The 21,433-nt window shown below is 42.0% G+C and overlaps 1 protein-coding gene across 1 annotated transcript in view; it reads left to right on the forward strand.

The window, feature by feature from the left end:
- NPR3 (natriuretic peptide receptor 3) overlaps positions 1-21,433 on the forward strand; it is a 43,921-nt gene that overhangs the window by 9,137 nt on the left and 13,351 nt on the right. The window contains exons 3-5 of the mRNA XM_054283308.1: positions 130-296; positions 16,833-16,968; positions 21,145-21,239. Of these exons, the coding sequence (XP_054139283.1) occupies positions 130-296; positions 16,833-16,968; positions 21,145-21,239 (398 nt within the window). The remainder of the gene's footprint in view (positions 1-129; positions 297-16,832; positions 16,969-21,144; positions 21,240-21,433) is intronic.

Below are 21,433 nucleotides of genomic sequence, written 5' to 3' on the forward strand. Positions count from 1 at the left end.
TCCTTGCACACCCGGAGGAAGGGTCTGTTCTCCTGTGTACTTTACCATCTCTCCAATGATCAGAAAAGGATGGAAAAAGGAATCCCATAATGGTACCTAGTTTGGAAATATGCTTGTTTTCCTCTTTAGGAAATGGCTCTTGGAGAAGAGGAGACAAGCATGACCTTGAAGCCAAGAAAGCATACTCATACCTCCAAACTGTCACTCTGCTGAGGACTGTGAAGCCTGAGTTTGAGAAGTTTTCCCTGGAGGTTAAAAGTTCTGTTCAGAAGCAAGGTCTTCATGAAGATGACTATGTAAGTACTTGATGACAGTCTTCAGATCATAGCATCTTGAAAAACATGGTCCTAATTAAAGCAGAAGTGGCAGAGAGACCTTACCAGGACAGAATCACCTGGGCTCAGTTGCAAAAGTGTGCTGTTGCACATACAATATTTTTTTTGGTGGATAATGCAAATTACAAGGGTAGGCTTGGTCTAGGTGCACTATATCTGCACCAGCATCCATGACCAATTGTCCTATGCTCATCTCTTAGTTCATCAGCAGAAAGGTTGGGCAAAGGCAGGTATCTCTCACTCTACCCCTAATAAGTCTTCTTAACAGGCAAAGAAATACAGCCTTCTTTTTTGTTTTCTCCCAATAATTCTTTTTTTTTTTTTTGGATTCCAGTCTCAGAAAGTTACACTATCTGTATTGCATACAATGAAGTCATTCCTGATGTAAGTGACAAAAGTGGTATTATTTCTCAAAAAAGAATATTTAAGTAGTTGCTGGTTTTATTTTGAACTGTCTAGAATATCAACAGTCCTTAAAGCAAGTTGCTTTATGCCTTGGAGAATGCCAGTGTCTTCCAGAGGTGGACCTGGGAAACTATGCCTTTTTTTAACCTCTCAAAATGTGGGAGGAAAGCACCTTTGAAAATTGCTTTTTAGCTAGTGCTGAGCTAATGCTAAACTAGTTCATTAGGCATTTTCATAGAAAATTAATCTGTGGAAGCAAAAATGTATAGGATGTACCTGCAGGCATTTCTGCATGCTGATACAAGTACTTCCCAGACAGTCAGCCTTCTCCATGGGGCAGTGTCAGCTTTCCAAATACTCTTATAAAGAAAAGTGGTCAGTCCTTAGCTGCAGGAAATGAGAGCCTGAAACTCAAGAAAGCAACACAAACCCTTCATTTTCTGCCTTTCACTTAGGCTTCCATCTCATCCCTTTGCTTTAAGCATTGTGTCCATCTTTATTTCATCACCTTGTGCTTGAATGTTATGTTAAGGAATGATAAACTTTCCTGCAGTTTATTGTATAACTTTGGCTACCTTTAGAAAATTTGTGCTTCTTTGTATTTCATTTCAATATTTTACCTAAAATGTTAAATTTGAATCAGAACAGTGGTTTATATTATTCCTGTGATACTTTCAAAATCTAGACTTTTTTGTTGGCATGTTTTGTCTTGGGTTAGTAGAGAAAAAAACCCTCACCTCACAGTTTCAAGGTGCTGCTCTGAAGAACCTGCTAAATGAGTTCTGAAGAAGGACATGAGACATTAATTTGTTCTGTTGCTCCCTTTTCTCTTCATATGTCCTTTTGCAGATTTCATGTAGCAAGCTATGTCCTTTGAAAACCTGCTATGTGCCTTTGGTTGTGGTTGGTGAGAAATGGGATTTTAAATACTTTACATCCATTCATCTGCAGTGTTGTGGTTTTGTTTTAGTCTGGGCAGTGTGATATCTCCCCAAATAAGAAAAGCCCTGTACTGCTGAGAGCTCAGGCTGCTGTCTGTGGGCAGTTTGGAGGCAGGCAAAGGGATGCTTTTCTCTTCTTCAGGGTGAGGACCTTGGGCAGTGTTGATTGGGGCTGCATAGTTACAAGCCCTGTTCTGGGCATTTATTGTGTCAGCCAGAACTGGATCTAGGGGAGAGCAAATTCCCCTCTGGCAGCATGGGGGAGATTTTGCAGGCTGATGTGTTTGCTGGGGTTGCTCCCTCAGCTGCACACGCACTGCCAGAAGGCCCCTGTTGTCATTCCTCACCACATGGCTCCTGTGTGTGCTGTCACTGCTCCTGGCTGTGCTGGGCCAGCAATGGGGGCTGGCTCCCCACCGCCTCATCCTTGACCACCTTCTGCCTCTCCCTGGGTCCCATTTCCGGCTGTGATCCAGGGTCCTTCGCCTTGTTCCAAGCATTCCTTCACAAAAAGCCTGGAGCCTTTGCTAGGGCCAGGCAAGCTGCATAGGCCTCCTCCTGCTGCTGCTGCTTCCCCTGCTCCTCTTCCAGTTCTTCCTCTCCCATTTGCTTCCCTGTCTGTTCTTGATGGGACACAGAGAGCATCTTGTGGTCTGTGTACACCTACCACAGGATCCTGCCATCTGAAACGTCAGCCCTTAGCTCACAGGCAGCCTCCATGGTGGAGGCCTCTGGCATCTGCAGCTCTCTGAGAGGAGATACAGGTCATGGCTATGGGGGAAGGAGGTTTGGTTTCAAATGCAGAGTATCCTGCTATTATATGGATGCTTAAATAAAATAGACTTCAGCAGAGCCTCCTCTACCTGTGTTTTCACAGCCTTCTAACAATGGTAAAATAAAATGTCTCTAAGAGAGTTAGTTTCTGGGTGAGTATAGCAAAAAAACCGCATAGTTGTGTTCCTTCATTAACAGTGTGTGAACTTTAACTTTCTGGTTTGCTTTGCATCATTTATGATGAATTATACATTTCCCCACTTTAGACAGTGGAAAAGACATGCATCATATTCCCTTAACTGATTGTCCTGCTGCCCTATTCAGAGGAGTAACATTTTGGGGCAGCTTTCAGGATTAAGAAAGAAAAAGCATTCTGAAAACTAGTGGGGAAAAACAAAAAGCTAGAATGAAGGCCAGTTCTTCCCCTCTGAAAAATTTCTGGGTAGTGGGCACCCATTAAGTGTGCTTTCTTTGTCAACATGGGAAAAAAGTGTCCTGGGTATGCATTAGGCAAAGCTGTGTCCTCCAAGGGAAGGTTGGGAAGGAAAAGTCCTTGAGCTGAGTGGGTGGGAAGCGACAGAGATGAATGTTGCTCTGCTGGATTCTGCTCCTGAAAACAAAAACTATGTAGAAAGATAATCAATAGTACAGCCCATCTCAAGTCATATCCAGGGGTGTTGAAATATAGTCCTCATTCTTTTCTGCAAGCTGTGTCCCAAGAGGTGATGCTTAGGGAGGTTTGGATTTGAAGTATTCACTGTGTCTGCTTTTCTGTGTGGATTTTTCCAATGTCATGGGAAAATGGGGCCCCAGGCCTATGGTCTAAATTATCTCACAGTGACCCTAACTCAAAAAAAATCATTAGTGCTGCCATTTTGTCCTGGCCTCTTGCCAGCACTAATCCTAAAGGCGTTATTATCTACCAAAAAAGAATATAGTAAAAATGGAAAATAAGCAGATGACAGAAGGAAAGATAAGGGAGACAGAAAGGGCAAAGTCCTAAAGCAGCAGCTGTCGCACTGCCAGATGCAGAACACATATGGCCCTTGGAGGAGTAAGGTCAAAGAGTGTTGGCTGTCTTCAACTCCAGCTGTGAGATGACACAGAAAAGAGAAAAACGTGTTTTGGGTACGTCTTTCCCAGCTCAGAAGTTTCTAGTGTTTCTGCATGAGTGTTATGCTCTGGAAATGGGGAGGGTGGGAGAACCCATGCCTTACGAGGGAGCAGGAAAGTGTGGAAAAAAAAACTTCTCCAGGAATCTCTCTTGTGAAGTAAGAGGCTTCCTTAAGCACCTTTTAATTAGGCAGCATTGAAAGCAAGAGTGGCAGAGAGGTTCTGAGAAAGCATCTTGGAAATATTTGGGTTGCACAGCATGGGGCAATGGTGATGTTCCCTGTCTGCAGTGTCCCATTGCAGCAGCCCCTGAATCCATTAGGAAATATTGTTAGTTTGCTTGTTCACCAGTCTGAGTCTGAAAGCAGTTACTGTTATGTTAATATAACCCAAAGAACTGTGGGCTGAAGCAGTAAATCTGCTCAGCCATCATTCAGCATTCAAGTGTCTCATGTTTTTTCAAGAAACATCCTGTAGTTTTGTAGAAAGTCTGACCATTTTATTCTGTGCCTACCTGAAGATCAACTTCTCTGATAAGAAAAAAAGGAGGAAAATTTTCAAAAATCCAATCAAATTGGGGTTTCAAGCATGCAGTAGAATTGCTTTAATGCTTTTATAACAAATGGTGGCAGTTTTCTTACTTTTGTAATGTTAATGCCTTAACAAGACATTGACAGCAGGGAGTCCTGTTCTCTATAAACCAACTAACATCCTTGGTTTAATTGCAAAATACAGGGCAAGCTCTGCTTGCAGACCTATAGCCTAGTTGAGGCAGACAGCAGTGGGAATTGCATGCAATTACTTGAAGGAAGAATTTGAAACTGTCTCTAAAGGGGTGTGTGAATAATTCCCAACACATACTGTAGTTAAAAATGTTTATGAATAAACAGTGTTTCAGTTGAAGTATATGCATAAGCCATTTTTATTAAATAATGCTGAACACTTAATGAATTGGTGGTAGGGTGCAGTTTGGAAGTTCTTAATGCACCTTCTGTTCCTGACTCAGGCCTAGGATTCAATAAATGCTTTTTTTATGTTCAACCCAGTATTCTGAGCTCAGATGAGTTTACAGCCAGGAATATTTGCTCTTCTGAGGTTACAGACCACCCATGGCTTGTTTTTTCTTCTCATTTAAAAGCTGAAAATGTAACTAATTAAACAAATATTTCTGCTGTGTTAACTACATGACAGCATTGTTCACAAGGTGGATGCATGGGTTTATTTCCTACCCACAGCCTTTTTCACCCTGAAAATGAGCACTGGGAGAAGGGAACTGGAGCCTGATTTGCCAGTAAAGTTATCTCAATGAAAGAATGAGCTGTGTAGATTAATTAGATCAGCAAGATGCTACTCCCTATTAGAAAGGGGAGCTCTGTTTTATTTAGCATTTTCAGCCCTCTAAAAGGAGAAGAGGTGCACTCTAGAGCAACATTTTTAGGTCCAACAGTTAACTACAAAAGCTTCATGGGAGGTAGGTAAAGTTTATCATCTCATCCATAACATCCATGCCAGACTCTTCCCTGTGTGTATTCCTTACGTCAGCCTTTTAATTAGGATTGCACACCAGCTGAGATAAGGCTGGGAGAAGTGAGCAATTCAGTCTTGTAGCTATGATGCTGAAAATGTAACTTATTCAGCAATGTCCTTCTCACTTGTCTTTTCCAGGCACAGGCAGGCGAGATTAACGCCAGGCAGTCTTTTGTGTCTTCTGACTGCATAAGGATGGGAGAGAGTTTCGAGGAGATTTAAGGGGGAGGGGGGGTAAAAAAGAACCCCCAAACCCTGCCAGGGAATAATTTGTTCAAACGAATGGTTCTATTCAGCTGCTGGAGTGCTTTGCTAATTGTGTTCGAAAGAATAAAAGCAAACCACAAGCTGCTTTCAGCAGCCGGAAAAAACAGTTTCACATGCCAGCTTATTAACAAGATGAATTCTATTAGTAAAACATATTTAGGATTTTCATGACCAACCCTTCACCCCTTGGCATTAATGAGAGTGTCTTTATTTTCTGTAGGAAAAGAGGAGTGCTGACCTGTGGACTGCTAAATTTGGTGAATACAGCAGACACTTTTACACTTTTTTTTTTCCCCTGAAGTTAATGCTTTCTCAGTGTATGAAAGAGCAGTGTCATCCACGTCAGGGTCTCAGGCAAAACTACAGTGTAATAGAAAGTTATTTGCCAGTAACAGATGTCATAAAAGACAGTAAAAGAAAGAAATTATTCTCCTCTCTTCCAGTGGATTTGTTTAGTTTTTCTAGCCTACCTAAGCATATTTTTGAAGCTGTCTTAAACCATAGAGGAGATAGTGTAAAACTGTGTGTATATCTAGAAATAGCAACATCTGAACTTTTTGGTAATGTAAAAGTTTAGAGTTGATCTTCATGGTTATGTTGTATATTTTCCATAGCCACATGTTTTTAACTCGGATTTCACTGATATTCACATTCCACTTTACTAAACAGGCACTCAGAAATTTATGGGTAAGGCACTCTTTGAAGTACTTGCTAGAAATATACCTTATTTTTCACTAATAAAGTGTGAAAAATATGTCCTTCTGCAAAATTCAAAGGCTGCTTCTGGTTTTAGTGCTTCTCTATGCTGTTTGCATTGCAAGCAAACCAAAAACTGATTTGTCCTATTAAGGTATTGTTTTAATGTAATTTTGAAAGGTTTTTGACATTGGTGTAGAATGATCTTCAGGCTGGGCTCTGAGATGTTTGAATGAAGGAAAAGGTAAACTATCTCATTTTGTATAAAATGTCACTTGAAAAATGAAATACCTTTGCCTAACAGACTTTTTAGCAGTCACCTTTTTTTTCTGTGAGTCTTATTCTCTGGATATCTCATGAAAATATAACTGAATTTGAAGTTTCCTTCTCTACTGAAAGAATATTCAGCTCCACAAGGCATGAAGAGGAGGTTTGGGTGAGTCTGTCCCACGTCAGGATGGTGTTGCAGCCAGCAGCAGGGTCCTGGGCAGACAGCTGGGAGCTGTTTTGCTCTTGCTGGATGGCTGGTGTGATGCTCCAGCCTCAGCAGCTGAGATGCTGTGGAGGGTTCACCTCACCCGTGCTGGTACCTTCACACTGTGGTTACACAGATGGGGTTTAGAGTCCAGTGTTTGATTTCTGTCTGGGCCTAGCAGTTTAACCAGAAGGTTTGATGATGAGGGTGGCAGGAGCTGTGGGGAAGGAGCCATGCTTTGTTTCCTTTAGAGATGTAAAGGAAGAACAATTATTCAAGGCAAGAAAAGTGAATTCCTTGTTTGAGAACACCAGGGCAGAGGTGTTGCTGTCTCCAGACTGAGGTGGGCCAGGAAAGATTTCTTGCACTCATCTGGGGCATTGGTATGGTGTAGGTGATCCTGAATGACATCAGGGCAGGGTCTAACTTTGTGATATTCACAAGTGACAAGTCTTCTAAGAAACCAGTGTAAGTGGCAATCGTTAACGCCTCAAGTCTGAGATCTGCTGCCATGTCAGCACATTCGTTTCTTATGGCTGAGTGCTTCAGGTTAAGGTGAACCTAGCTCTGGGAAAGGTTCATTCTCCGGAGGGAAAAATATCTTTTAACAGAAGGGCAGGCCAGTCCAGTGGGTGAGTCAGGTCACCCTGGCGTGTGAATGTTGGCAGAACCAAGACAGGCAGCAGGGCTTGGGTGTGCTCCACTCTGTTGGGCTGTAAGAAAAGGTCAGTGTACAATGTGCCAGCTCTGATTTTTTTATTATTTTTTTCCAGGGGATATTTAGCAGTTTTGCTGATACAGAGGGAGTAATGTAGTCATCCTGTGAGAATGGGCTCTGTGAATAGAGGCAGTGGTGTTCTTGTGCGTGCAAGAAGGCATAGGAGCCTGCAGGAGGATGTTCAAAACTTTCCTCTTTAGCAGATACGTTTTTCATTAGGAAGAGAAGTCTGGGACAAAAATGAGAAGGTCAAGCTCATTCTACAAAGAATGAATATATCAAAGCATATTGAGAAGACAAGGAGTGCCTCTGTCCCAGAGCAAATGGATAAGAGGGGCATGAGAAGGGGCATGGGCAATGGGAGGAGGGTAGGTGAGGACACCTCTTGCTCTGTGGCTGGGAACAAGGTGACATTCACTGAGCAGGACACTGACATTTGATGGGAAATGCATGTGTACAATGCATCCAGTTGGCCCATCAGCCTGCAGACTACAAAATACCTCAGAGAGCAAAACCAAGGAGGATCTCAGTCAGTCAGTCAATATGGGTGCAAGGAGCTACGAGAGTGAGTTTTTAGTTTCTTGGAGTGGCTGCAAATCCTCAGATTTAGAGGTATGAACTACCATGCTGCTGCTGAAGAGTGGGAGAAAGGTTCCAGCTGCATACCTGAAACACATACTGCCTGCTGACAGGTACACACAAATATCTGCTGAGATAGCTGCTGTGCCCCTCCTGTGCTAATGGGATCCTCGCAGGGATGCCAGCAAAGGGGTGGTTAATCAGCCAGCTGAACACCTTTCATCAGATATGCACTATCTGAAAGAAAATAACAAAACCAAAAAGTTAAATTTTAAATTATTTGGAATGGAAGCATGACTAATAGCAGCCTGAGGGTTTGCATTAGTTCCATGCCATTAAAGTTTACAAGTTCATATGCCCATTTAGCCTGGTATTTAATATAAGGATCATTTGTCATGGCAACCACAGCCTCAGGTGGGCTCTCTTAGCAAATAATTTACTCCCAGCCCAGAGGTCCCCCAGGTTTTGGCAGGTCCTACCTTTCCCCACCACCTGGATTTCAGTTCCAGGAGTGCCTCCGCCTCAGGATGCCCTGCAGACAGGGCAGGGGAAAGGTGGAATTCAGATTCTCTGAAAGCAGAGATTGGACCTGAAGTTCTCTCTTGCTAACTCAGTAACAGGAGGCCCAGGGCTTTTAGATGAAAGGAGCAGGGAATTTAAAAGGTCTGGTGCCCTGTGAGGATTTGTGAAGGCCTTACTGCAAGTTCATGCAGTGGAAAGTTGTTATCTGCTTGAGTGAGAATAAGGGGGTCACATCGTCCCTCATTCTCCACCTCCTCCGCTGGCAAGGGTGAGGATGCTGTTCTTATGAATCCTGGTTTTGTGTGCCTAATTTTTGCCTGGTACTGAATAAAGATCTTAGCTTACTAATTACCCAGCTCCAAGCATGCTTTTGAGCTAAGCACTACTTTTAGCTGTGTCTAAATCACTTGTGTTCATCCAGCCCTTAAGGCTGTAAAGCAAATGCTCTGCTGGGTAATCTTTGCTAATCTGCTGCAAAGGTCCTTTTCATCAGATGTGTTTTTTACCCCAGCCCACCAGCTACTATGGCATGCGTAAATTCAGTTTGAATATATTAGTTGTCTCCAAAGTGATTCAGTGATTCCTCTGAGTTTTGCATGAGGACTAATGTGACCTTGAGAGCTTTTAATACAAAAAATAAAATATGTCTGTGATTTTTGTGGTTTGGTGATAATTTTAGTAATCCAGAACCCAAAACAATTGCATGTTGCACAAGGATAAACATTTAACAAAAAAAGTCCTTCCTGTTTGTTCTATCTCTGCATTAATTTAAACAAATTTAACTTACTTTCGCAAGTGGAACTGATTTTTTCAGATGAGTGACCATCACCCTGAAAACTGAGATGTTCCTGCTTGTAAAACATTCTTGCCTGCTGACATCAAAAACTTAATATCTAATGAAAGGATGGGGGTGGTGGTTTTTTTGCTTCTAAGTGTTCATCTGCAATTAAAATGTTCCAATTTAAATGCCAACTTAAAATGTTAGCATTCATTACAACTGTGTAACAGATTATCAGACTACCAATGGGGATTCTTAGAAAAATCTATTTAAAACAAGCATATTTTAGTTTCTGTATGTCTGTGTGTTTTCAGCTGAGAAGAATAATTTCTTTAGTATCTCTTGTGTTTCACCACTATGACTAGATGTGTAATTTCTGGAGATAGTTTTGGAACTCATCATGTGAATGGCCACATAGTTTGTTAGAAGGCAGGAAATCCTAAAAAAGTAGGAAGGTTAATTTTATAAATGACAGCTGCACCTTTCTATGGTGAAATCTGTTCAGTATTCAGGCAGTCACAGTACAGTGCTATGTGCTAGAGATCCTTTGCCTTAGCTGTTTATCTGATGTTAGAGATGCAGTATAAACATGGGATAATTCACCTTAGCTGCAGAAGCATAGAAATGTGTTCTGTGATTCTATCCTTTTCCTTGATGTATGACCTGGGGCCCTTTGGAGCTAAATTATTAAGGTAATAGTATTTGTGTAAATCATACATAAAGGAGAAATTCCTCTAAAATGATTGTTCTGTAGGTAGTTGAGTTCTGGTACAAAACAGTTCTGCTCCTTAGATACATCAGCTGCACCCCTTTAAGGGCAAGATTAGAAGCGGATGCAGGAACCAAAACCACAGAGGGGTAAAGTGGCTGGGAGCAGTTTGCAAAAGGAATCAGTGCACACAATGGATGGAGCCAGAAATAAATCCCACATGGGTTTCCAGGGGGAAGATCTGGTCTGGAGGAGCGTCCTGTTCCTGGAGCAGGGCAGTTCTCAGCTCAGCCTGCCCCTGTTTGGCCGGGTCTGGGGAGGGTCTGAGCCCCCAGTGCTGTGGGGTGAGCGCAGCAGCTGCAGCCCCTTGGTGTGACCTGACTGTGGGTAAGGCTCTAACTCTGCTGAGCTGACAGTTCCTCTTTCTGTGTTCAGTGGTACGAGCTCATTTTGGCTGTAGCTGGCAATTTCTGCCCAGCCTGTTAGCAGCAAGCACTGGGGGTTTACAGCCATTTTTTAGATAACCATAGAAGGGTGTTGCAAGCAGTAAACAGAGAATGGGCAGCTTTTGCAGGCAGTGGGGTGGAAGGTTTTCTCCACACCTTTGTATCTTAGCTGCCACTGTAGCCTGATGTGTTTTAGCTGATATTTCACAGTGCAGCTGCCCTGTAGTCTGGGACTGAATAGATTTTTGCTCCAGTTCACCACTGAGACAATAGAGCAACTTGTGGCTGCCCCAGCCAGATGATTGTGGGTAAATCTATTAGTTATTCAGGAATGGGACATTAAAAAAAACAAGAAGAAGGCTTGAAGAATGAGATGAGATACAATAGCAAAGAAGCTTTCTTTGTGGTTAGTTTTCTTTCCATAGCAAGCAAATTACTTTCACTAACCAATACCCTTAACTCCCTGGTTTTGGATGCCTTTTTTAAGTAAATCACAGATACTGCTGTAATTTGTTAATTTACTTTTATTTTCTTCTTGTTAATTTATTTTATTTCAGCAGACCTTTTCTTGGAACAAAGGGCTGGCTTCTGGTCCACAATTGGCTTTAAAGTGGATTGGAGTTTGTCCCTAGTGGTACTTCAGTCCTGTTGGAATAAGCATCCTCTTATTCCAACAGGACTGAAGAAAGGCAGCAGTGGTTTGGCTTGCCTGGATTGCACATCAGCTCGTGTACTAGCTGAACAGTGCGGGCAGGCAGAGGCATGGTCTCACCCTCAAAGAAATGAGCTTAATTGCAGCACAGCATCTTTGTTTCCAAATCAAACAGGAGGTGCAGAAAAAACCAATGCACATCTCATCTCTCAAATGGTGCATGCAGGCTCTTCCATGGTGGAGATGGGTGATGAGCTGCAAGGCAATGCTTGTGCCCAGGACTCTCTAAACCTGGGCTTCAGTTGCAAATTCTTCATGCCAGGGACACATTGCTTGGTGTGCAGAGTGCTTGGGTGGGGCACACACCCCATCTCCTCTGCTCTCAGCATCACTGCTGCTCCAGGGAATGCTAAATTGTTAAGATGAATAGTATGTGTCAAGGAGATGAACACAAGCAGGCAGCCTTGTTGGAAGAAGCCTCCTTAAAGGGAAGTGAGGTCTTGTTTGACTGCAGTGCTGAATTTTTAAGCTATAAATTTAGAGTGGAGTATAATCCTCAGCCTGCAGAATCCCAATAATAAAGTCACGTGCTCCCCTCTAAGAAAAATGTCTTTGGGATTTCCACATAAACACTGTCTCCCTCTGAAACATGAAATGGATGCAACAGTACTTGAATAAATCTCTCTTAGATATGCACAAGGTTTTACTCTTATGCTCTTCCTCTTTTCCTAGGGCGAGATGTGAGTTCCAGCCCCAAATAATAAAGTCAGTTTGGATATATCTTTAGAAAACCAAGTCCTGAGCTCTGGCCCCGTGTTCTTGAGGAGGTGCCCCTTTATGTTTTTATAGAGACTGGATATCAGTGAAAAGAGTGTGAGGCTCTCTTTGGCTACAGCTGTGTTGCCCAGAATTTGGTATAATGCCATATATTCTTTTTTAGTTTTAAATTAAATATTGTGGAAATGGCTTTCACAGAAGAAGGCATGTGTTTCTATTATTTTTTCCTTTTTCTTACTGTTTGTTTGAAGTATTATGGTCCAGTAGGGGTACAGTATGGTTGCCCAAGCAAACAGTGTGTATTTTTAGTCTTAGGCATCTAAACGTACAGATTTGATTAACTGTCTTTTAGCTTTATTCTCCTTTCCAGTTCCTGCTTTGTTTCCCCAGGGGTGCATCCCTGTCTGCAGGCCCCCAGGATATGCTGTCTGTGACAGCTGACTATTGGTGTGTCCCGTGGCTTTGCATTTGGTGTGCTTGGGAGTCCTTGAGATCCCAGTCCCAGTGCATGTTAGCATTGCCCAGCTGTTATCTATAGATGTTATTCAGGAGCTCCGTGAGTTTCTGTTGCATAATCAAATGAAGAAATCCTGTGAGGATCTGAGATGGGTGGTGGGTTAGTGAAAACTTTGATAATACTGTTGGGGTGGTATCATGCAGAATGATTTGTGGTAGTGTTATGGCAGTAGGACTAATACATCACTGCAAAGCTGGAGCTAGACATGAGCTGGAACCACACATGGTTTGAAATGCACTTCACCTTTCCTCAGGAAATGATCAGGTGTAAGAATATTCTTCCCACAGCTTCATGTTCTCAATCTACATGTCAGTACCACCCAGAATTTCTCACTGGGATTACCTGAACTAGAAGTCTAACACAAAATCAACGTGTGATAATAATATTTTATCTTTTAAAAAAATTAAACATGAATAATTTCTATATTTTGATCATCTGTTGTATGGGAATTATGAGCACCTTGTTCTGGATTTGTGCTGCTCAGAGCAAGGTCGTGGCAACTCATTAAAGACCTGCTGAAGGCCCCTGACCATCTCAGGACTGTAAATAAGTACTTAAAACAGCATGGGCTGTGGCAGAGTCCTGAATGGGAATATGCAGCATCAACAAATGGTATTGAAGAAAGAAATCCCTGCTGTAGAGTTAAGTGAATAGTGCTGGATAGTGAGTCAGCAGAAGACAACTGAAGATATGTTTTAAGAATGCATGTGAGAGAAGTTAGTTATGCCAGGGCTTCTTAGAAAAGCTCATAAACAAGAGACCATAATTATATTTGGCTTGGTTAAAGAGGATTAAAAGGGGAGAACTGACAGTTAAATTGCAACTGCTTAAAAAAATCCTTCTCTTGAGATACATTGTAGCAGTGTGAGAAGTAGGAGCATTACATCAGCTACTTAACTTAGTAAGATTTTTGCTAAATATTTGCGTGCAGCCCTCTGCAGTTCCCTGGGGTCCTTGCTGACTGGGGCTGAATATTTGACAACTGGAATGTTGCTATGGATGTGCTGGAAAGTAGATGCAGAAACCAAGTGTGGGAGATGTTGTTTGCCTTTTCGATAGTAAAAAAGTGATGATGCTGATGGTCCCCACCAAGCATGGAAGTGGTATGAATTGCTGTAATTGCGGTGATTCAGAGCTGGGCAGCTCCAGATGGAGGAGAATAATCTTATTTTAGAGTCAGTAGGCAGGATATGGAAAATTATGGGCCCTGCATAGCTGTATCTTGGCTGTCTTCCACATCGGTAGTATTTTGCATTGCTGTGTATGCTGTTAACACCTTGGTATATATGAATAGTGTGGTCACAATATAGCTGCTTGGGGAGCCATAACTTCAAACTGGGTAAAATTTATGCATGTGATTTCCTCTGAGAGGGGTTGTTGGGTTTTGGTTGCTTTCCTTTTTCTGATAGAAGATGATTAATTAGAGTAGAAAGGCAGGAAGGTGAAAGGGGTATATGTCTTATTCACCTATGCATACAGTTGGCATACTTGCTTTTTAGATGTATGGCATTAAAACAGAATGTGAAAGTAATACAGAAGATAGCTCATATTTGTACTGCAGCCTCCAAAGGTGTTCAGCAAACCTTGCAGATTCTCTGCTGCCAGTGGCATTGCTGCCACATAAGGGGGTGGCCCTGGACAGTAACATTTCAGTAGCTCTGACATGCAAATTGTGGTCACAGCATTTGGAGCTCTGCTCTCATCTATCATTAAATGGCAGCTTAAATGAAAATGGGAAAGACTACAATAAAAAGACTCTGCTTTGTATTACAGCTCAACTAAAAGAATTTTTAATTACCTATAAGATTAGTGGGCCTTTAATAGATTTTATACCGTGTCCAGTTTTTATCCTGCAGGTGTCTAAGGTTGAACTAACACGTTATTAATCACCATGGACACCAACAAGCAGCCTGCGAAGACATCTTCACAGTTACTCTCATTCCTATTGAAAGTATTCCTGGAATATAAACTTTTTAGTCTAGCCCTTTTTAATGCTTTTCCTGAAGCAAAGAACAAACCCTTCAAAAATTTTTGCAGCTGTTACTTCACATTTTAATATTCCTCTGTCCTACACATCATGCTACCTGTGGTCTGTGTGGAATTGTGGCAACTTACAAATGCTTGAGCAAGATGATATGCAGGAAAACCCTATTCCCTTCATGGATCCTGTATCACGTTTCAAGAACTGCTGCTTAAATGTGTTCCTTGGTTGATGTGAAAAGTCTCAGGTGTGGCCAGCATATGGTTTGGCTGGGAAGTGTAAGTGCAATCCCATCTGCAAACAGTAATTACAATTCTTTCAGAAGATTTTGAATGGCATAAATTACCCATAGTTTCAACTTCCTTGACAGCATGAGGTAAAATGCTGGGGTTTGTGTGTGAGCAACTGAGCAGTGGCATAAATGACTTTCTGACAATTTTTAATGTGATTTTTCACGTAATGTAAGGGGTTTTGGCCAAGTGGAGCTTTGGCAAGACGCTGTGGCAGTGACTTTCCAAACTGCCAAGTGAATTTTGACAGGGCTTATCTGGCAAATCTGCAGTGTCTACAGAAGGGTTTTCAGACTGGTGGCATGAGTGGATTTCAGGTTGAGCAAATTAGCTGACAGAATGCATTCTGAAGGTTGCTGTGTTGTACTGAGAGGTCTCTGCCATGGACAAAAGAGTGACAAATAGCTTTCCTTGAAACAAATGCCAGCCACAAACTGTAAATCAGCCAGCAGGGAGGTATAGCTACTGGAGAGTCTAATTTCTCTCCTGAGAGAAAGAATGTCGCATTAAGAAAGCTGAAGTTTGATCTTCCACAGGCCACTTGGACTCTAACGTTGGCACACGAAGCAGTTGTCGAGCTTTGTGGTTTCTTGGTTTTGTTGGGTTTTTTTAAATTCTGAAAAGTCAAAGCCCCTGCTGGCAAAGCCTGTCCTAGTATGCACTCTGTCCATCAGCTCTTTTTATTCCACCAAAAGCCTGACTTCCACCTCTCCTTTCAGGCTTTCCCTTTAGTTCAGAATAACTGCAGCTGCCCTTTAGTCAGTGGCTGTCAGAGTGAGCTGAGCTGTTCTGCCCCTCCTGTAGCACCATGGGCTGTGATGAATGTGATGCATTCAGCTGCAGCACAGGTTGGAGTTACTGAAACTCCACTTTTAAATGTCAGAGCACTGCAAACTTTTATATCATCAGTAAATAATTCTGAAATTCTCCCTACCGTTGGCAGCTGCTTTAAGAGTGAAGGAATGTCTTGGATGTAATTACACTATCAGGGTTTGATTAGTTCAGCTCAGCCAATCAACTATGTAATACTTCTTATCTGTGGAACTGTTATTTAGTTAACTGGCCACATGTTTTGTCTTGTAACTTTTTTAACCTCCAGCTAAACCTGTGAGAGTTAGAGTAGCACTTCATTTACTGGCATTTTAAGTTGTTTAGATACACTGAAGTGGAGGATAAGCTAAATGTTACTTCTGTCCTGGGGAGCATTTGTAGACGTGAGTGGTTCTCTGGAAGTGGCAGTAAGAGACCCCTTAATGTGGTTACACCTTTCCTAGGATGTCAGGAGATTTTTTATTGAAGTGAAACTCTGAGTGGATAGTGGATGGGAACATCTTTCTTGCAGCTGAAAAGGTAATTCATTCTGAATTACTGTGCATTTAGTGAGTACATTGCACTGCTGGAATGTTCATTGCTGCCTACAGAAGAGGTATACCTGTGCTGCTCTGGTCATTCTGCATCAGCTTCTGCTGATGGGTCTCCATCTGAACTCCACTCCTGAAATAATTACTGCTTCACCACTCCTGAGAGCAAATTGTAATGTTTACGCAGCACTAGGGTGTTAACTGTTTGTGTAACTCACAGATCAAAAACTGTAGGCTGCCTACAAAGATTCATTGGCGGCAATCTTCTTTTGTGTTAGGGTTATAAAGCAGGGTTGGGGTTATTAGGGTTATTTCATTTGTTTCATGTAACTTACTGAGAAAACTATAAAGGACAGGAAAAGGTTCTCCTGGCAGCTCAAGAGAACACATTACTGGAGACGGTAAGTAGTTTTCTCCATTGCTCATTTGCTGGTGGAGAGATGCTTGGCTGAACAAGGGCCAGAAGTGGAAGCGGTAATCATTAAACAAGCAAATCCACCAGTTGTGCTCTCCAAAAAAAATCATGAGAGAGCATACTTCCCAGTCCTGAGAGGTGCTAGGTTCCCTGTGCAAAGGGTGGGAGTTGTGCTTGCTGCTGTGGGATGAGGGTGCTCAGCACTTAACAGAATCCCACATGGTCAAGTGCAGAATTTGTGCCTCTGGGCATGGGAACTGGGATCTGCAAATTTCACCCCTATCTGCAGAGCTATTCAGACACAACATTATGAATGTCCAGAATAGCAGATAGTGGTTAACTGTTTTTAAAAATGGATCAGAAGTTCCCCTTGTTCCCCTGAGGTTTTTTTTGAGATACATTCCTTTCTGTTCCAGCAGCTGAGAAAGTAATTGTCCAAATTAGTCACTTTGGCTAATTAGTGGATTCTCTCTAGTCAATTAATTACCTAGGAAAGAAAAATTTTGTTGTGTGTCAATTGCCATTGTTTTTTTTTTTTTCTTCTTTTTTTTTAGGCGAACATGTTTGTGGAAGGATTCCATGATGCTATTCTTCTTTATGCTCTAGCTTTGCAGGAAGTCCTGAAAATCGGTTTCAGTAAGAAAGATGGGGAAAAAATTGTTCAACAAACACGGAACAGAACATACGAAGGTAAGAGTTAATATGGAATTCCAGCTTTCAGAGTAAAAAAACTTCAGGTCTTTGTTCTGTGCAAAGTAAGGACCCATGCCTATTCCACTCCTAGGAGAGAGGAAAGCAAACGTAGGAAACCATGTGCATCTCACATATCTCACCAGTCTGTCTTTTTTTTTGCATCAACTGTTGAGGTCTTGACTCAGTTTAAAAAACTCTTAACAATTTAATGACCCTCACTGATGTTGTAGAGAAATACCAATAATTTTCTCAGGCTCCTTTTTTGTTTTCGAAAAGATTACAGCTGCTCACTTTGCTCATGTTCATCTATTAGCTCTCAGATTGCCTCATTTTTTCCATTTCACTTTTTTATCTTGAAAGCCTGGGAATGGATAGAAGCAAGCAGGTGCCAGGGTTGGGCTTGTTTTGTGTTTCTCAATGGGATTCCTTTGGGCCCTAGAAGGATTTCCCCAGCCTCCTTTCAGGAGCTGAGTGTGTTGTCCCAGAGGCAGCAGCTGAACACCACTGAGCCTTCCTGTGCCTAATCCTCAAGGCTGCAGTTCTGCACTGCAGCTGGCACTTGTGTGTCACCTTGCTGATGCAAAGCAATGCAGATGCTTTTGCCAGGTAAGAATTGTAAAAAAGAAACTGAAGGTTATTGTTTTCGTCTGTCATGTCTTTAAAATATTTCCATCCATCTCCTGTGATAGTCCAATCATTTGATGGAGGACTGCCCAGATTTCCTGTGGCAATGCTGGAGAGAAGGAAACATTTCCCCTAGATAAAAAGTGAATGATTCATCTGAATGTGTAAGAAAAACCTCAGTGGCCAGGTTCTCAGCTCTAAGAACACATTGGACATTGTGTAAAAGGCAAGAAGGGCAGCAGCTCCAAACCAATTTTCTGTTCTCAAATTGTGGTGTGAACATGAGGAAAAAGAATACTCAGGACAGCTTAAGGGAACACTTAAGCACTTTAAAGCAAGGGGTTGTGACTGTGGTCACAGGGGTTTTCAGGTGAAGGAAGAGACGAGAATGTTGACTCCGTGTTCAGAAGGCTTGATTTATTATTTTATGATATATAGTGCATTATAACTATACTAAAAAGAAATAGAAGGAAAAAGTTTCCTCAGAAGCTAGCTAAGCTAAGAATAGAAAAGAAAGAATGAATAACAAAGATCTGTGTCTCGGACAGAGAGTCCAAGCTATCTGGTCTGTGGTTGGCCATTAATTGTAAACATACAAGATGGCCCAATCACAGACAAAACCTGATGCATTCACAGCAGCAGATAACCATTGTTTTCATCTTGTTTCTGAGGCCCAGCTTCTCAGAAGGGAGGAAAATCTCAAGAAAAGATTTTTCACAAAAGATGTCTGCGACAAGGGGTTGCTTTAAATTATGCTGGTTGCAACCATCCCATGAGCTGCCCTGCACCATCTGTAGGCTGTGCTTGGTGTCCACTATATCTCTTCATATCTGTGGCTCCCCAAAACACTCTGCTTTAAAAGGGAGGGAATCTGGTGTCTAAGGATTGGCCTCTCTGTCTGTTCGTGCTGTGCATGAGCAGATGCCCCAGCACAGCCTGTGTTTGCTCCTGTGCTCCAGGAAAGCACCAAATGGTGTGTCCCTGCCTCCTTTGCAGTGCCACGTGCTTCCCCTGGGCTGCATGGTTGGTTCTCACACCTTGCTTGTAAAACCTGGCAGGAGGAAGCAATGTTCTCTTCCCCCATTTGTGAAAACCAGATTGTTTTTGGTGGCTGACCTGTTCCACCTATTCTGAAAATGTAGCCAAGTTGGGCTACAGCTGGGCGTGCAGTTGGTCCAAATTCTTGTAAGCCATATGCCTTTTCCTCCCTGTAGCAGTACTTTGCTGGACATAAAACTGATGTTGAAAGAAGCTTTTAACTCAGTGTCTTGCAATCCAGTCCCTTAAGGAAGATCACGTCCCTTTATTTTGCTTGTGAGCCCCTCATTGCAGTGGATGAGGCATCACAGAGTGTGGTTCATGCACACCCATCAGGTTCTGCTTCAGGACTGAAGCTTTGTAATTCTCTTTGACTTTGGCAGGCCTTGATAATGAGAACTCCAGTTTCACTAATGACAATAATTTAACTTCTGACATGTAGATATCTGATTGTCTTGGCACCTCATTTTACAGCCTGCTCTAATTTATCAGGACTCCCAACAGAATGTAGATGGTGCTTTCTGCAGAATTCCATCTGCCTGCCACAGCTGCACAGGCATTATGGGCTTAGAAAAGGATAAGGCTGAGGTGATCAAAGGATTTCTCAGTGATTGGGCCGTTAAAGACAGCATCTGGGCATAAGGGCACATCTGGTGGACAGTATTTGCTATTCATTGGCATTTTCTCTGAAAAAGTAGCAAAATTTTTTGTCTGTCTAACATAAAAAAAAAACAGAAAGAAAGTTGAGATAAAATCATTCCACCTTCATGCAAATGCAATTCTTCATTAAGGTAGTTTCAAAATTTCCTACCTCTGTTTCTTAAGGAAGTCACAGGAATTGGCAACTTTTAAAATTTGTATTTCTGATTCAGATGAAAAATTGAAAAAGAAATCTTTTCTGACTGAAAAAAAATCCCACAGGAACTCAAGTTTCAATTTTAGTACCTGTTCGCAAAAACAGAGTTATGGTTTCCTTAGAGCACAAAAGTATCTGTTCCAGTTGGTACCTCCAGTCAGATCCAGAATCCAAATTGATCTGTAAACAGGGACATCACAGTTCTTCAGAGTGGCCTCTTCTTTCACTGTCTCACAGCCAAGTGCTTGTTACACCCATTTCATTTCCCTGCAGTAATTGAATTGACAACAGCTTGGTTACTGTGTGGTTGTAATGAAATAGGTCCTTGACAAGAATTTTGATTATTACTACATATTTTGAAAACCACAGCAAGCCGAAATGTTCCTGACATCACCAAATCTGAACAGATACAGAATAAATGGAGGTGTGTTAAGTCTGTTGCACGCTCACTGTCACTAGGCACGTTGGGGGAAACTGATACTCTGAATATCTGACCTCTCTTTTCTGACTGACCGTCACTGAGAGCCTGAATCTCCCTGGCTTTGTGCCTGGTCCAGGCATGTGTTTGGTGTAATGTGGATGTACAGTGATGCCTGCTTGCCTTGCATGGCTGTAATTGGCTGTGTTTGGTGTCAGGCAGTGGAGGATCACGTTGGAGAGTACCTGAGATGAAAAAGTGTATCATCAGTCTTAAGATGTCTTCACCATAGTTAATTAGTATTGCTTGATGGATTTTAAGAATCGGTTTTGACTTACACCTTGAGAATTTGAAGCCAAGCTTTTTGTACACAAGGAGGTTTTAGAAGAGGTTTAGATTGAATCCAAGGATGTGTTCATTTCCCATGACAGATCAAACAAGTTGTCCCAGTGAGGCTGTGGAGTTTTTGCTCTCCAAAATCCTTGGAGATTTTGGAGAGCAGATAAAACCTTGAGGAGTCTCCTGGGTGACTCTGCTCTGAGCTGGAGGTTGGGCTCAAGATCTCCAAAACCCCTTCAAACTTGACATATCCTGTGAATCAATGAGTCCCAGTTTCCCCAAAGTTTTCTAGAAATTGTAAAACAGGGAAGTGGAACAGGGCTCTAAGAATAGAAACCAAAATGCTTGTATTATGCAGTTAATCTTAAGTAGATGAATGCTGGGCTTAATGCGTATGTGGTGCACATCGTGCCCCTTGTCCTTGCCGTCTCCAGTATCCCATTTTGTGGAATCAGCATTGGACTGGTTATATGGGTGCAGCATCCCTTCAGCCTGTGGGATCTATGTCTCTGCCTCTGTGTCCTCTGCAGCATGAGAGCTGGACTCTCTTCAATGAGGCATCATCAGATATTTCAGGATTAGGCTCTCTGTAAATAATTTACGTTAAATGTATTTGTGTTTTAGTCTTACATGCTCGTTTTTGGATTAGATTTTTCTCATGTATTCTCCAGTTTCACACGTTTAATATTTAAAAAGGAGAAATGTTAAGAATTCAGGAATGCAGACACTGAGATGAAATTACAATTTCTTCTGGAATGCCAACAAAAATGCAGGGAGACTGATGAGATTTCCTGTCATATCAGTCTGTAAAAACCTGTCCAGTGTTTTCATGTTTTGCTTGGAAAGGCTCAGTGTTTTAACTAATTAATCTTCTGATTCCTCACGTGCCATTCTTTAGGCATTGCCGGGCAGGTGTCCATTGATGCCAATGGAGACAGATATGGGGATTTCTCTGTGATTGGAATGACAGACCCGGAGGCAGGCACACAGGAGGTAAGGAAACAAACCCGACTGCAATTGGACACTGATGAATTAGTAATTCAGTGTAAAGTAACATGATATCATCTCTTTACTTGGTGGCTTAATCTTATCAACCTAAAGACCAGATCCTTTCTGTAAAATAGCAATCTTGAAGTAGTTATAACAAGTTTTTTAAACTTCCTTCTCTTCTTTAACAATAGAACTTC

Source organism: Melozone crissalis, unplaced genomic scaffold (genome assembly GCF_028551555.1).
Source record: "Melozone crissalis strain CALT ecotype California unplaced genomic scaffold, PUWL_Pcris_2 ptg000036l_1, whole genome shotgun sequence".
Taxonomy (NCBI): Eukaryota; Metazoa; Chordata; class Aves; order Passeriformes; family Passerellidae; genus Melozone; species Melozone crissalis.